Source organism: Peromyscus leucopus, chromosome 3 (genome assembly GCF_004664715.2).
Source record: "Peromyscus leucopus breed LL Stock chromosome 3, UCI_PerLeu_2.1, whole genome shotgun sequence".
Lineage (NCBI taxonomy): Eukaryota > Metazoa > Chordata > Mammalia > Rodentia > Cricetidae > Peromyscus > Peromyscus leucopus.
The window spans coordinates 141,839,802-141,857,126 of NC_051065.1; the positions used below are offsets into that span (position 1 = coordinate 141,839,802).

Consider the following 17,325-nt stretch of genomic DNA (forward strand, 5'->3'; position numbering starts at 1 on the left):
CAAAGTTTATTTCTTCATTTTATTTTTCTCTTTCTGTTGTTGCTTTTTCTTCACCTCTTATTCCTTTTATACCACTCAAGATGAGGATTTCTACGCAAGAAATGATTACCTCACAACCACGAGTTACATATTTTCCAAAAACTAATTAAAATCTTTACATAGGAAGAAATCACATTATGATCACAAGTTACATGTTTTTCTAAGAAGCTCACAAGTATTTAAACATTTTTCTTCGTATTAATTTTTCTGCTATAACATCTTCACTCTAAAGCAATGATTCTTTAATAACTGATTAACAAAGTTTTAAGCAAGCCAAGTTTATTTCAGCCCATTCCTTTGCACTGGCAGGCAGCTGTCTGTGATTTCAAGTGTAGCAGATTCCTATCCTATTTCTACTCTACAAAAACTTTAAACAAGTGCTCACCTAACCATCTGTTCTTCTTTACACACAATGGGGTCATTTAATTTCCTTTCACAACTCTGTTTTTTGAAGGTGCACACCTAAACCTGTAATTAATTCTGTAAACTACATGACCAAGGAATTCAGGCCTAACCGTGGGTGTAGGGACATATTTGCTTTTTTGATCATCAGTCTGTTTATCCACAGGCGGAATTCATGGATCTATAATGGGTGAAATGTCCTTGTTCTTATTTTCCATCCTCTGTAAATCTCACCTCTAAAAAGGGGGGAAGGTGACTTCTAGCCTACTTTTGCCTTATTTGTATCTCTTAATGGAACAATTGCCAGAATAACCTAAACCGTTTCCCTAATTATCTCCACTCTCTTAGCCACCTGTATCTTTTTGACTGACTCAGAAAGTTCAATTAAATCATTGATTCAACTAAGCATCATTGCTCTTGTAAAAGTCATCTTCATTATGATCTTGCATGTAAATTGCCCAATGAGGAGTGGGTTTCTCCCATGAAACCATCACACTATACTAGATACAGCGGATCCTTTCACACAGTAATGAAAGGGATCACCGTGCCAAGTACAGAAGGAACATGGCAGCAGCAGGCAGGAGGAAGCACAGCTAGAGCAAGGGGCATTCTGGAGACAATCTTCCCAGGGCTTTGCTTCTCCAGAATGTACCCATCACAGCTCTGCTTTCCGGTGGGTCATACTCCATAAGTTCCATTGCTGACTGCAGCTCCTCTGACATGGCCACTGACAGTTAAGGATGGGGACATGTATCCACTTCTCATCTCAGTACTGGAATCCCATTTGGTACAGAGCCACACAGGCCCTGTGCATGCTGCCTCAGTCTGTAAGTTCATATGTGCATTAGTCCAGCTGTGTTTAGAATTTCTTATTTTCTTGGTGTCCTTCATCACCCCCTGGCTCTTCCACACTTTCTGCCCTTTCCTCTGCAAGGTTCCCTGAACCCTAAGAGGAGGGATTTGATGGAGGCATTGCATTTAGAACTGAGTGTTCCAAGATATCTCATTTTCTGCACATTGGCTGTGGGTCTCTGTATTTGTTCCCATCTGTTGCAGGAGGAAGCTTTTCTAATGATGGCTGAGCAAGACACAGATCTATGAGTACAGCAAAATGTCATTAGAAGTCATTTTATTGCTGTGTTCCTTTATCAGAACAGTAGTATTTAGTTTTCCCTTATATTTCTTGTCTATCTAGTTTTAGGTTCTTAGCCATCTGAGCATTGTTGGGGGAAGGGTTCCATCTCATGAAGTGGGCCTTAAATACAGCCAGATATTGGTTGGATACTACCGCATCTTTGTGCCGCTATTATACTAGTGAATCTTGCAGAAGGGCTCATTGCAGATCCAATAGTTTACAGCTGGGCTATTGGTGGTTACCTTTCTCCTTTTGTAGAGTGTAAAGAACATTCCAGTACCATGAACACTAGTCAGTAGTGGTGACAGCTTTAGGTAGGCCTTTTCATCCCAAATTATCTATGTTCAACAGAGTTGTATAGGCATTGTCTTCAGCAACAGGGCCTTACCATGAGTTTGTGAAGAGCAACCAATGGCCCGGGTTGTTTGTGGGTATCCATGAGGCCAATAACTCTACCAGATGAAACAGATTCCTGGTACTGGAAGCTTCATTTGGTAACTAGAGATGTCCAATTGGAGCTCCATCACCCCCATTATTTGGTGATTTTATTTAGATTGCTTTCATATGTGCATATATTTTAGGAAGCTTATATTCAATTAAGTCTCTATATGACCCCTCAATTGACCCTTAATTTTAGATGTCACTCCCTGTATTCTCTCCTCTGCCCCTTCTTCCACTCCACCCCCATTTGATGTGTCTGTTCCAGTCCCCCCCCCCACCTTGTCTATCCCTAACTATTTATCCCATCTCCCCTTCCTAGGGCAATTCATTCCTCCCTCATAGTTCCTTAGCCTAAACCAAACTTCTGTGGTTATATGGATTGTAGCTTGCTTATCTAAGACTTAACAGTTAACATCCATATATAATACATACCATACTTTTCTTTCTATGCACAGGTTATCCAATCAGGAAAACTTTTTCCTAGCCCCATCCATTTATTTGTAAATTGCATTTCATTTTTAAGCTCAGTAATATTCCATTGTTAATTATACTACATTTTCTTTATCCATTTATCCCATGGCAGACATCTAGGTTGTTTCTAATTTCTGGCTATTATGGATGAAGGAGCAATGAACATGGTTGAGCAAGTATCTCTGTGGTAAGATGAAGCTTTCTTTGGGTATTTTCTCAAGAGTGGTATAGCTGGATCTTAAGGTATATCTATTCTTAACTACCTGAGGAACTACCACACTGATTTTATAGAGACTGTGTGAGGTTACACTCCCACAAGTAATGAGTGAATGTTCCATTTACCCTACATGCTCACCATCATGAGCTGTTATTTGTTTTATTAATCTTGGCTATTCTGACTGGTGGATGAAGAAATTTCAAAGCAGTTTTGATCTGGGCTTCCCTGATGACTAAGGATGTTGAACAGTTCTTTAAATGTTTCTCAACCATTTGTGAATCCTCTTTTGAGAATATTGTGTTTAGCTCTGTATCTCACTTTTTAATTGGATTGTTTTCTTGATGTCTAGGTTTTTGAGTTCTTTGTGTGATTTGGATATTATCTCTCTATTGGATATGTAGTTGGTAAAAATCTTTTCCTATTCTGTAGGCTGCCACTTTGAATGATGGTGTCTTTTGCTATGCAGAAGCTATTCAGTTTCATGAGGTCCTGACTATTAAATTGTTGATCTTAGTGCCTGTGCTAATGATGTTTGGATAAGAAAGTGATTTCTTGTGCTTATGAGTTGAAGATTAGTTCTTACTTTCTCCTCTGTCAAATTTAGTTTATTCGGCCTTATGTTGAGTTCTTTGATCCACTTAGAGTGGAGTGGATTTTTGTGAAGAGTGATAAGTACGGATCTATTTGGATTCTCCTACATACAGCTGTCTAATTTGTTTAGCATCATTTGTTGATGATGATGTCTTTGTGTGTGTGTATTTCTGGTTTCTTTTTTTAAAAAAAAATCAAGTGTCCACAGGTGTGTCAATTTATGTTTGGGTCTTCAACTTTATTCCATTGATCAATGTGTCTGTTTTTTCACCAGTACCGTGTTGTTTTTATGCCTATAACCCTGCAGTATAGTTTGAAATCAGAAATCAGAGGTGTTGATACCACCAGTATTTTATTTATTTGTTTGTTTGTTTATGTTTTAAGACAGGGTTTCTCTGTGTAGCCCTGGCTGTCCTGGAACTCTCTCTGTAGACCAGGCTGGTCTCAAACTCAGAGATCCACCTACTCTGCCTCCTGACTTACTGAGTGCTGGAATTAAAGTTGTGCACCATCACCATGCAGCAAGCAGTTCTCTTTATCATTCATGATCATATGTTTCCTTATGAGGCTGAACACTGTCCTTTCAAGTTCTGTGAATAATTGTGTTGGAATTTTGATAGGAAGTACATTGAATCTGTATATTGCTGTTTATAAAACTGATTTTTACTTTAATAATCCTACTAATCCATGGGCATGGGAGATCTTTCCACCTTCTGATGCCTTCCTCAATTTCTTTCTTCAGTGTCTTAAAGTTTTTATTATACAAGTCTTTTCCTTTCCTGGTTAGAGTTACACCAATATATCCTATGTTTTTTGAGGCTATTGTGAAAGGTATTGTTTCCCTGATTTCTCTCCCTGTCTGTTTTTCTTTTGTGTATAGGAAGGCTACTGGGTTCATGTATCAATTTTGTATCCTGCTACTTTGCTGAAAGTGTTTGTTAGCTGTGGGAGTTTGCTGGTGGAAATTATAGGATCACTTATGTCTACTTTCATTATTACAGCCCATGGAGATCCACTCCTAGGGCTGCAGGACAGGGCTTAAAGAAAAAGCTGCAATATAGCAAAACTTATGACTGTTTTTTTTTTAAACAGAGAGGTATAGGAAGAAACATACACACTCTGATGGTAATTTTATTTTTGTATTTGTTCTCTTTTCTCATCTAGGCTTCTCTATTTTCTCATGAAGGCTCTCTCTTTGTTCTTACAGATATATATATATATATATAAAACAGAAACTTTTATGTTGAATATGGGAGTTATATTTTAAGGTCACATTTCAGTAAACAATATGAAACAGAGTCATCCCGATACATACAAGTAATAAATCTCTCAGCTTCCTAATTGGCAGTGCAATTGCAGTTGCAAATAAGAGTCAGTCATTACGTTATCTAGCATTGTTTGATTGGCAGAAGTGCTGGGCTTTCTGGAAGTATTTACAGAAAGAGAGCTGTGTCATAAATGCTTTGGTTGGAACTCAGGTTTGCCTTAATTTTTTAATATGAGCTCACTAGAGCATTCTGCAATAGCAGAGTGACAATAAAAGTGTTTTTAAATCTTGAAATATATTTTCCTTTTCTGTGTGTAACTTCTGATTACCTAAGAACACCTGTAGCCCTTATTAGGGGCTAGAGTCAAGTTGTTTTCTGTAACTTTGACTGGTCAGAATATATTTATATAAATTGAGGTCAGGAATGGGTGCAAGGACTGAATCATTTGCCAGCTAGTAGTAATTGAGCTGTCTTTGTGTTTACAACCTAGCCAGGCAGTTCAGCTGTGTGACCTTATGATAGCAAGGCACCTGGTCTAATCTAAAGCTCTCTTGAAGCTTTGTGTCACTTCATGATGTACATGAAACTTGTAACTGTAATTCTCAGCATAAAGATTAAAGGAATTTAGCCAGTTTGGACTCAACTGTTTTCCTGTGTCAGCCTGAGTTCTGATATAAAACAGTTTTCTACATTTCTCACAGTTTTTGTGGAACAAAGGCCTAGCTGTGAAATCATATTTTATTCATCATAGTTACACAGTATAAGAAGAAATCATCTTCCTGTCAATCCATAGAAATAAGTATGCCCAATATATTCATGAAGAAAACACACTACCAATTCAGGATGTGGGAAAAATCCTCTATCTTGTTTTAGGGTAAAATTATAGTAGCACATGAGAAAATTACATACAGAAGCAAACAGTATTCAGAGTCTGTTTCCTCCTAAGCCTTGCTTGAAATGAGGTTCCTCCTTTAGAGAATTACTCATCTGGTGGGTTGACACCTGAATATCAGCTGTCATCTGCTGTATATGTCTATGGCCCTTAGCATTTCATATCAACTGCAAATAAAAATACATTGACTTCTTCCCTTCCTAATTGTGTCCTCTTGATCTCCTTCAGTTGTCTTATTACTCTAGCTAAGACTTCAAGTACTATATTGAATAGATATATAGTGAACAACCTTGTCTTGTTTCTAATTTTAGTGGAAATGCTTTGATTTTCTCTTCACTTATGTTGATGTTGGCTGTGGATTTGCTGTAAATCGCCTCTTATTTTGAGGTGTGTTTCTTATATACCTTCCATATTCTCTATAGGACTTTCATCATGAAGGGGTGTTGGCTTTTGTCACAGGCCTTTTCTGCATCTAATGAGATGATCTTGTGGTTTTTGTCTTTCATATGGTGGATAACATTTATTGATTTATATATATTGAACCATCTTTTTAATGGGTTCTTGGTTTCAGTTTGTAAGTATATTACTGTGAATCTTTGCATTTATGTTCATGGGGTAATTAGTCTATAATTTTCTTTCTTTGTTGGGTCTTTATGAGGTTTAGATATCAGGGTAACTACGGCCTAGTTAAAAGAATTGGGCAATGTCCCCTGTTTCTATTTTGTGGAATAATTTGAAGAATGTTGGAGTTAAATCTTTGAAAGTTGACACAATTCCATGCTAAACTATCTGGCCATGATTTTTTTTGGTAGCAGACTTTTAATGACTGGTTATATTTCACTAGAGGTTATAGTTTACATTGCTTATCTGATCTTAATTTAACTTCGGTAAATCATATATACCAAGAAAATTATCCATTTCTTTAAAATTTTCCAATTTGCTGAAGTATGGGTTGCCAAAGTATATCCTTATGAGTCTCTGCATTTCCTTGGTGTCTGTTGTTATGTCCTCATTTTGTTTTTAATTTTGTTATTTTTGTTCTTTTCTCCCTCACCTTTAATTAATTTAAATAAGGGTTTGTCAATCTTACCGATTTTCTCAAAGAACCAACTTTTTCTATTGATTTTAAAAATTATACTTTGTCTCTATTTTATTTATTTCATCCCCGAGTTTTATTATTTCTTGTTGTCTACTCCTTTTGGGTGTTATTCCTTCTTTTCGTTCTAGAGTTTTCAGGTGTATCAAGTCACTAATATAATACCTCTCTATTTTTTTTTTTTTAATGTGAGCACTTAGTGCTATGAGCTTGCCTCTTCTAACCACTTTCATTATTTCCCATAAGTTTGGGTGTGTTGTGTTTTCAGTTTTAAAATGTTTTTAATTTCTTTTTAAATTTTGCCTTGACCCATTTTCCATTCAGTAGTGAGTTGTTCAGTTTCTATGAGTTTGTAAGCTTCCCGTTGTTTCTGCTGTCACTGGTATCCAGCTTTAATCCATGGTGTTCAGATAGGATGCAGGGTATTATTTCAACTTTCTTGTATCCATTGAGACTTGATTTGTTGCCTAATAGGTGGTCAATTTTGGAATAAAATTCCATGAGCTACAGAGGAGAAGGCGTATATTTTGTGTGTGTGTTTGGGGAAAATGTTCTGTACATGTCTGTTAAGTCCATTTTGTTTAGAACATATTTATCATCAACATTTTTTTTGGTTGTTTTGTTTTGTCTGGATGACCTGTCTATTGGTGAGTGTGAGGTACTGAAGTCTCACAGTATCAGTGTGTGAGGGTCAATATGTAGAGGCCAAGAAAGGAGGGGCCTCAGTAGGTGGTCTGCTATGAGCTGGAGGTAAAATTAGGGGTTGGAATTGGAGGACAAGGGGGAGAGTGAAGATGGCCTGCCTAATTCTCTGGTCAGTGTGGCCGGTGGGTCTCTAGAGAGTCAGAAGTGAATTTATGTATGTTTGTTCTTTCTGTTTCAGAACTTAACTTGAGTTCTTAATTAAATTGAACATAGAGAGTATAGAGCTTTCTGGTTCCTCTCTGCTTTTGTTCTGTTCTAGTTACAAACCCAAGATGTTGTCCGCACTGGAGGAGAGTTCAAATCTGTCAGCTGCCTTTGGTCATAACCCAAATAGATGATCTCACCAGGTGATGGGTCCCCTGTTGACACAGTGGCTACTCTACTATGACAGGTCAAACCCACAGGAACAAAGTCAAGAAGAGGATACTGTCCCTAGTGTTTCTTTGTTTGTTTTTCATTTAGTGCTTGACTGGTGTGAACTTTGAAACAGTTACATCCATCTCTGAGAAATGACCGTCATGTTCCTTTATAATTTAGTTTGGGGAAGATATAAATCTAGTAAATGAATATATAAGATTCTTGCAAATTAGAACTCTTATATAAGAAACCCAAAAAATAAACAATAAAACCATCATTTCTGATGGTGAACATGCCATTTGTGTTCCTAAAGACACATAGGTGGAACACTGCGGGCAGGGCATATTTTGCAAAATTAAGAACAATTTAATTGCAAAGTTTTCCTGATGATGTAAGAAGTTGCTCCTTGGTAAGGTTTGGGATTCTTGGGTTTTGAGCGTTTTGTTTGTTTTTGTCAACACTAGTTGATCTCTAACTCTCTAATGTAGTTAAAGATGACTTTGAACTCCTGATCCCCTTATCCCCATCTACGCTGTTGGGATTGTAGGTGTGCACCACCATGCCCAGTCTCATGTCAGGCATATTTAAAAGTCTTTCACATTCATACTTGTTTTTCATTTGTTTGTTTGTTTTTGAGACAGGGTCTCACAATGCAATCCTGGCAGGCCTGGAATTTGCTATGTAGACCAGGCTGGCCTCCAACTCATAGAGAAATTCCTGCCTCAGCCTCCCAAGTGCTGGGATTAAAGGTGTGTGCTTTCACACCTGGCCTCCACAGTCAGAAGTTTGACAAGCATAAGGTTCTAAAAACAACCATTTAAATGTCATAGTACTGAATAATGTGACTCTGTGCAGTAGGCCTCAGGGAGAAATCAGATGAGGTGGTGTTTATGAATGAACTAGAGGTAAAAGTGAGGCTTAAGTAGGTTTTGTGGCCATGATTCTGAGGACAGCGGGTAAAGTCCTGACTGCCTTCATTTTGCATCTAGAATGTTCTCCAACCTCTGTACCTCACAGTAACTGACTTTAATCCAAGAGAAAGAAAATGCCATCCTCAGTTTCTCTTTGTTCCCTGCAGAGAATGAGACTCCCTCTTCAGTTTGGCGCCCTGTGGCCTTGACCCTGCTGACCTTGTGTTTGGTGCTGCTCATCGGCCTGGCAGCCCTGGGCCTTGTGTGTAAGTCTACTCTGTGCTCTATACTGGGGGAGGTTCCTGATTCCTCCATTTGCCCAGGAGGAGAAACTCTTGCTATGAGTTTCTTTAAAACCCTAATTCTGGAGCCTTGTCCTCTTTCTAAAGGCAACTGTTTAAATGGCTAGGACTTGATGTACTAAAAACCAGCAAACATTTTTGAGTTAGAAGAAAACATCCTCTTTGAGATAAGTATTGTTTACATGTCAGTATGTAAAATCACCACTACAGAGAGCATGCACGGTTTATCTCCCCCACCCCACCCTTGCTCTGGTGGTACAGCTCTGGCATCTCTCTGAGTTTACATGGTGTTGTGGACTGATGCAGGGGAAAGTGTTTTCTGCACACATCCACCCTCTACACAAGGATCAAAGATGTGCTACGTCATTATATTTGTTTAAAAGGCTAGGGGAAAGATACGGTTATCTTGAAAAAGAAAGCGCGTGAAAATCAACAAGGAATATTGAATGTGTAAAAACAAACAAGCAAACAAACAAAACCTTTACAATTCAAAACAGCAATGGTGTGTTCCTAGAGCAACTCAGCAGGAATGAATGTACAGCCTCTTCCTGAACTGCTGAAGGTGACCCAGGTAAAAGCCATATAGCAAAGCAGACAAGGAGCTCATACCCTGATTTTATTTGAAACAAACGTTAAATTTATAAACATACATTTAAGAACCAAAACAGGATTCTGTTGGTTCTCTCTATCCCCAAATCTGCATCATTCTGATACAGCACTGGTTTGTAATCACCTTTTTTTCTTAGGAACATGAAGCAACTCTCACAACTCATGACGGATTTCTCTAGATTTAGAAAACTGAAGTTCAAATCTCTGTTGAAATTTTTTAGTTGAGTGACACTAAAGATGTTACTTATCCTCACCAACCCTAACCACAAAATCTGCAAAAATATGGAAATGAGATCTGACCATTTTAACAATGGAATGAACAATGAATTATGCCACTCTTCTAACATTCAACATATTAAATATCAATAGAGGAGTAGATTTTAGATTGGTATTAGGTTTGACTGTGCATAAAATATTTGTTGAGCATAAAATAATTTAGTATTGGGCTCTTAGTTTCTAAAGTTAAGAACCACTATTATGACTTCACATTTTCCAACAGAGATGAAAATATAAATTTGCCTGAGAGGACACTATTAACTATGCCACTGGATATGGCAATGTGAGTTTTCAGTAATAAGATGTTAAGCTATATGCTTCATTATCTCCCCCATGTGCAAAAAATAGAAACAGGTAAATGAGCTGTACAGTCTGACTTCATCACATGACTTAGTTTTTCAGTTCTACCAGCTCTCCAATACCCAGCAAGACACCATCATTGAAAAGGATGAAAGGCTGGGGAACATATCTCGACAACTGCAGTCGCTCCAGATCCAGAAAAGGAAACTCATAGAAACCCTGCAGCAGGTAGCTGTGAAACTGTGTCGTGAACTCTACAACAGAAGTGGAGGTGAGCATGCTGCTGTCTCTCTGGATCATAGACATTGTTCTACCTAGACTTGAATTTCCCCATCTGGGTAACTAGAACCATGTATTTTTTAGAAGTACTTTTCCTACCTTCTCAATAAAAAGTTTGAGCCACATAATCATGATCAGACATTGAATTATAATTGCTTACACACAACATCTGTGTCACTGTACAGGAAGGGATTCTTCAAATTTCAGCATTTAAAACAAGAAAAGTCGTTAATTTAGAATAACCTAAACAACTCCATCAGCAACTAATACACGGATGTGCCTCAATTAAGTCGGCACACACTAATGCAGCACGATGAAAGTGTTGGGGATGTTCTAACTACAATTTTCAAATTTTTAGACTCATGCAGGGATTAGTTTCAAAATTCAGAGAACTTGAAATAAATCACAGTCATTTTAGTTCACCATGAACTCATCTCTCATTCAAAAATATGAATCTTACAAGGAACCCAGAGTAATGACAATGACCGCAATGGGCAAGCCAAAGCTGCCACTGATGCTAACTGTCAACATCACTTCAGTGCCCCACCCAGACCCCGCCACTCACTCTATCTTACTATTCTCCTTTCTTGAAAGTTTCATCCCAGCACACGCTATTCAAGTGAGCCCTCTCCTTTGCCCTCTCCACAAAAAAAGCACAGGAAGCAACCTACATTTTGCAGCCCGTGTTGGTTTCTCTTTTAGAAACCCAAAAGTACCACAGTTGCATCATCATCCCTCCCCCACGCGACTTCTCCTTCTGTAAGCAGACATTGAGTGAATGATTTTCTCAGTAAAGTGTCTCAAGGCACACTTCTCTAAGTGGTTCTTTTCCACATGACTAGTGGCCTCGTTTACCACAATTCTCTCTTTTCTGTTTCTCTGGCAGCACAATGGGCTTTTTTTCTTTTTAAGATTCTATATTACCAAAAAGATAATTCTAGTATCTCTGAAAACAATGGTCCCTGGAATTCTCATCTAGCTTTTTTTTTTTAAAAAAAAAAAAAAAAAGCTATGGAAATATATTGTGTACCCTAATAAATTTGCTTAAGATCAGAGAAACAAAGGAACAAGACATCTCTTACCTCTAGGACTCCTCAGCCTGAAAAGCTTTCTAGTCAAAAGGCCTCTAGCCGGAAGGGGCTCCTCAGTTGAAAAGCCTTCAGTTCCTGTCTCCTCAGGCCTTATAGACCTTTCTTCGCCCAGCCTTCACTTCCTGGGGTTAAAGACGTGTGCTTCCCAGTACTGGGATGAAAGGTGTGTGCCACCACTACCTGGCTCTGTTTTCTCCCCTAGACTGAGTCAATTTCATGTAATCCAGGGTGGCTTTGAACTCACAGAGAGATCCACACGGATCTCTGCCTCCCAAGTTCTAGGATTAAAGTTGTGTGCCAACACTGCCTGGCCTCTACGTTTAATTTAGTGGCTTGTTCTGTTCTCTGATCTTCAGGCAAATTTATTAACATACACAATATATCACCACAATAATCAATTTAAATATAAGATGATAAGAATAAATGATGTGTGAGGTGCAAGAAAGAAAGTCTGGGTCCCAGGTATAAATTGACTAATATCCTATGTACCCAAAATCTAGTGAAAATAAACAAACAGAAAATAACCACATATTTTTAGATGATATCATGTCCATGTGTCATAATACTGACTGACCCAGCCAGGCAATGGTGGCACCTGCCCTTAATCCAGTAGTCAGGAAGCAGAGGCAGGAAGATCTCTGTAAGTTCTAGGCCAACCTGGTCTTCAGAGTGAGTTACAGGATATCCAAGACTACACAGTGAGACCCTGTCTTAAAAAACCAAAACAAATAAACAAATGATTGACCTACCTGAGAATGATGCCTTGTTGCACATTCTTGCTGCATTGACCATGTTGTGGCTATTGTCACGTGAAGTCTTTTACATAGACAGGGACTTTGTAGGAGAAGCTTATAGGGAGCCCCCATGTTCAGTTTGGGAACTCTAGTACCATTATTGTTCCACTAGTTCTACATAATATGAACAAAACATCTGAAAGCACTACGTCTTCATGGCATACATTCATCTAGCTGATCAAAAGTATGCATCTCCCCTGAAACATGTTCATGTATATTTGCTTGCACATATAACATTCACAAGTGCTGTGTCGTGGGGAAATTTTTTTCTCGAACTTCTTAAAAAATTATGTTTTAGATTCAGTTGTTTTATTTTATGTGCATGCATGTCTGCATGTATGCATATGCACCAGGTGCATGCCTGGAGCTCTTGGGGGGTCAAAAATTCGTATTGGATCTTCTGGAACTGGAATTACAGGTGGTTCTGGGCCACTGTAAGGGTGCTGAGAATCGAGCCCGGGTCTTCTGAAAGAACAGCCACTGATCCATCACTCTAGTCCCTTACTTTTATTTTCCCAGTTGCTTAAGTAATGTTAAATTAACACTAAATCAGATATAACAATGTATGTCTCTTTCAGTGTCTTTAGTTCCATTGTATCACTTCTTGTTTCACACAACACTTTCAGACTTTAGTCTCTCTCCTTTCTACATGATTATCTCTTCTATGAAATCATTGCTTTCATTTCCACAAATGAGTGAAAACACGTAGTATTTGTCTTTCTGTGCTTGGTTCTTTTCACTTAGCAAAATGCTATCTAGTTCTATGAACTTTGATGTAAATGGTCAAACTTTCATTATATTGCAATAACTTAGTAGTACCTGTTGCACATATGTGCTTTATTTTCTTATCCAGTCATCAGTCCATGGACAGTTTGGCCGAGTTCATTTCTTGGCTACTATAAATTGTGCTACAGTAATCATGGGAGTGAAGATATATATTTAATATCATAGTTGCATTTCATTTGGATACATGCATAATAGCCTGATTACCAGATTACTTTTTAGTCATAGTTTGAGTTTTTTGAGACATCTCCATATTGTTTTCTATAGTGTCTGTACTAGTTTACATAAGAGTTCTCCTCTCTATGTTTTCTTTCAAATATTTGTTACTTTTCAGTTTTTAATTGATTGTCATTCTAACTCACAAGGATTACATGGTATTCATTGTGGCTTTGATTTGCATTTTTGTGGTGATTAGTGACTGGAGCACAATTTTTAATTAGTCTTATTAATAAAAACCCAGAGTCAGATATCAGGGTGAAAGGTGAAAGATCAGAGAAGCAGAGCAGCTAGCCACTAGAAAGATTTCTTACCTCTAGGAATCCTCAGACTCTAAGGGCCTAAGCTCCTGTCTCCTCCCACCTTACTCCTCTCTCTGCCCAGCCATATCGCTTCCTGTCTCCACCTTCCTAATGCTGGCATTAAAGGCGTGAGATCCCAAGTGCTGGAATCAAAGGTGTGTGCCACAACTGCCAGGCTCTGTTTATCCCTTAGACTGAGTCAATCTTTTGTAGGCCAGGGTAGCCTTGAACTTGCAGAGATTCATCTGCCTCTGCTTCCCTAGTTCTGGGATCAATGGTGTGTGCCACCACTGCCTGACCTCTATGGCTAACTAGTGGCTTAGCTCTGCACTCTGACCTTAAGGCAAGCTTTATTTGTTAGATCACAAACAAAATATTACCACAAGTGATAATGAGCAGCTTTACATGTACTTGTTACTGTTTGTACATCTTCCTTGGGGAATATCTCCTATATCATTTACCCATTTTAAGAGGATTATTTAATGGGTTTTATGTTTGGGTTGAGCTCCTGACCTATTCAAAATGTTTTCTTCTATGTGAGTAGATTATGCACATGATCTTCCACTCTGAATGTTGTCTCTTCATGCTATTACTTCCTTTGCTATGAATGTAGAAACATTTTAGTTTTTTAGAATCACATTCATCTACTTTTTCTTTTGTAGTTTAAGCTTTTGAGTTCAAATCCAAAAATCTCTATCTACAGTAATGTCTTGACATATATTTCCCGTGTTTCCTTCTAAAAGAGTCACAATTCATGCTTGTACACTTAAGCCCTTGACCCTTTTTCATTTGATTTTCTTATATGGCAAGAAACATGAGTCTAGTTTATTCTTCTTCATATAAATATCAGTTTTCCCCATAACATACACTAAAGACACTGTTCATTCACTATGCTGTGTTCTTTGAGCTTTTGTTAAAGCTGAGTCATCTGCATGCATGCAGATTGTTTGCTGGATTCTCCTTTGTGATCCATTTGACTACTCAGATTTTAGCAGTAGTTTGATACTAAATTGTTCTTAAAACCATGCTGTCCTGGATAGTTTTATGTTGACTTGACACAAGCTACAGTTATCTAGAGGAAGGGAACCTCAATTGAGAAAATTTCTCCATAAGATTCAGCTGTAGGGCCTGGAGAGATGGCTCAGTAGTTAAGAGCACTGGCTTTTCTTCCATAGGTCCTGAGTTCAATTTCTTAGCAACCACATGGTAGCTCACAACCATCTGTAATAAGATCTGGCCCCTCTTCTGGCCTGCAAGCATACATACAGATAGAATATTGTATAGATAATAAATAAATCTTTACTTTTTTTTTTTTTTTTTTTGGTTTTTCGAAACAGGGTTTCTCTGTGTAGCTTTGCACCTTTCCTGGATCTCGCTCTGTAGACCAGGCTGGCCTCGAACTCACAGAGATCCACCTGGCTCTGCCTCCCGAGTGCTGGGATTAAAGGCGTGCACCACCACCGCCCGGCATTAACAGATTCAGCTGTAATCTTAATCAGTGATTGTTGGGGGAGGGCCCGACATGGTGGGTGGTGTCTTCCCTAGGCTGATAGTCCCAGGTTATATAAAAAAGCAGGCTACATTTAGTAGAGGCAGGCTAAAGCAGAAAGCCAGGTAGCCGTAGCCCTCCATGGTCTTTTCCTTAGCTTCTACTTCAAGGTTCTCTCCCTTCTTAAGTGCCTACCCTCACTGCTCTTGATGAAGAACTGTTATATGGAACTGAGTGAAATACACCCTTTGCTCCCCACCTTACTTTTTGGTCATGGTGTTTCATCACAACAATAGAAACCCCATCTAAGGTACACGCCAAGCATGGTAGTATGAGCCTGCAATCCCAGCTACTGAGGCAAGAAGATCACAAATTCAAAGCTATACAGGGCTATAAATTGAGCTGAAGGCTAGCCTGAATCACTAAGTAAGTCCCGGTCTCAAAACAAAAGGTTAGAAAACATGGTATATGGCTCAGTATGTAGCCTAGAGTAAACAGTGTTCAAATCTCCATCACCTCCAAAATAAAATAGTGATGCAACCATGGATATTATTAAATGGCCACTCTAACACACACACACACACACACACACACACACACACACACACACGACTTAGATGCATGTTCCTGATTCTCAGAAAATAAAATTCAGACATCTACAACACGATATTTATGGTACTACTACTCACACATGTACCCACATATCCCATCTTACTCTCAACTTATGCACTTAATTGTTTGGTTTGCAAGTGTCCATCCCCCAACATATACACATGCACATGCACACACACACACTGTACAGAAAGAGTACAAGGAACCCACACCTGAGAATATCAACTTGAAAAGAGGAAAGACCTATTTAGCTTCCAGATTCAGATTTTTTATTAAGAAATTTTATAGTCATTTTACATATCAATCACAGATCCCCCTCTTTCTTCCTCCCGCCCTTCCAACCTTCCTCCCCTTCCTCCCCCACCCACTCCCCATTCCCTCCTACAAGAAGGTAAGACCGCCCATAGAGAGTCAGCACAGCCTGGTACATTTAGTAGAGGCAGGTCCAAGCCCCTCCTCCTGCCTCAAGGCTGTGTGAGGTGTCCCACCACAGGTAGTGGGCTCCAAAAAGCCAGCTTATACACCAGGGATGGATCCTGATCCAACTTCCAGGGGCCCCTCAAGCAGATCAAGCTACACAACTGTCTTGATTATGCAGAGGGCCTAGTCCAGTCCCACAGCAACAACAAAGGCCACTGCAGGACAGCTTACATCGTGCATGCCATCTTGAAGCAGAGAAAAGGGCATACACAAAAAGTGATATGTATATGATACAGACCCAAGAACATGCCCCAGTGACTGATTTCTAACTTAACTCCTATATTCACCACCTCCTACTAAAGCCATCATATTTAGAACCAATCAAGGAATCAGTCCATCAATGATATCAAAGCCCTCAAGATCCAATCACATCACCAAGCTCACCAGCTCAAAACTATGTACCCAGTGCTTATGAGACTATGGGAGGAAATTCATATTCAAACCATTACAAAATCATATGAGCCACCATATGAAGGAATATTCTGTCTACATTCTGCATGGCATAGGCAAGGAAATTTCAGTCATTCCTCACCAGATTCAGTATTCTACATCAACACTATCTGCTTTAATTTTCACTGAATGTTCAACACCGACTATAGATCATTCCTGGTGGGGAGTGGGTGGATAGCACAGGTGTTCCTCAAGTATCTAAGAGATGTAAATTAGGTTTTGGAATATCAAACACTGTTTATTTCCAAAAGAGGAAACACAGCAGATTCAGGTAGAAGATAACTAACCAAAGTGTGTTTGTTTGTTTCCTTTCAAGGACACAGATGCAGTCCTTGCCCAGAAAAATGGAAGTGGCATGGGGACAAATGCTACCAGTTCTATAAAGAGAGCAAAAGCTGGCAAGGTTGTGAATACTTCTGCCTGGCTGAAAATGCCACCATGCTGAAGATAAGCACACAGGAAGATCTGGTAAGTTCCTGAGCCTCAGTATTTGAAGGAGTTTCCCAAACGAACAGGGCAAGAACACTGTAAAGACTCAAGTTTCCAACCCACGGATTTCCATACTTGCTCACAGTGAAACCCAAGTCATATTCCAGTTGCTCCAAAGGATCCCTGAAATGGATAAAAACTGTGTTCTCCCCAAATACCTACCACACATAAATATGAGAAATAGTTCAACTACTCCTTCAGAAAATGGGCAGGTAGAACATGTCCAAATTTATCGGTCTGAGATGGGGTAGACAGAGAATAATGGTGTGATCTAAGAAAAGTGATAATATTATGGTCTGTCTTTCTGTTATAAACATTAAAAAGCTTT

General features: G+C 38.9%; 1 protein-coding gene across 4 annotated transcripts in view; it reads left to right on the top strand.

The window, feature by feature from the left end:
* Clec1a (C-type lectin domain family 1 member A) overlaps nucleotides 1-17,325 on the top strand; it is a 32,400-nt gene that overhangs the window by 10,101 nt on the left and 4,974 nt on the right. For all 4 annotated transcript variants that reach the window (XR_005091168.1, XM_037204087.1, XM_028881503.2 and 1 more), the window contains 3 exons: nucleotides 8,693-8,791; nucleotides 10,107-10,283; nucleotides 16,825-16,976. Coding sequence is in view for 3 of the 4 variants with exons in the window: in XM_037204087.1 (XP_037059982.1) it covers nucleotides 8,693-8,791; nucleotides 10,107-10,283; nucleotides 16,825-16,976 (428 nt within the window). In the remaining variant the exon portion in view is untranslated. The remainder of the gene's footprint in view (nucleotides 1-8,692; nucleotides 8,792-10,106; nucleotides 10,284-16,824; nucleotides 16,977-17,325) is intronic.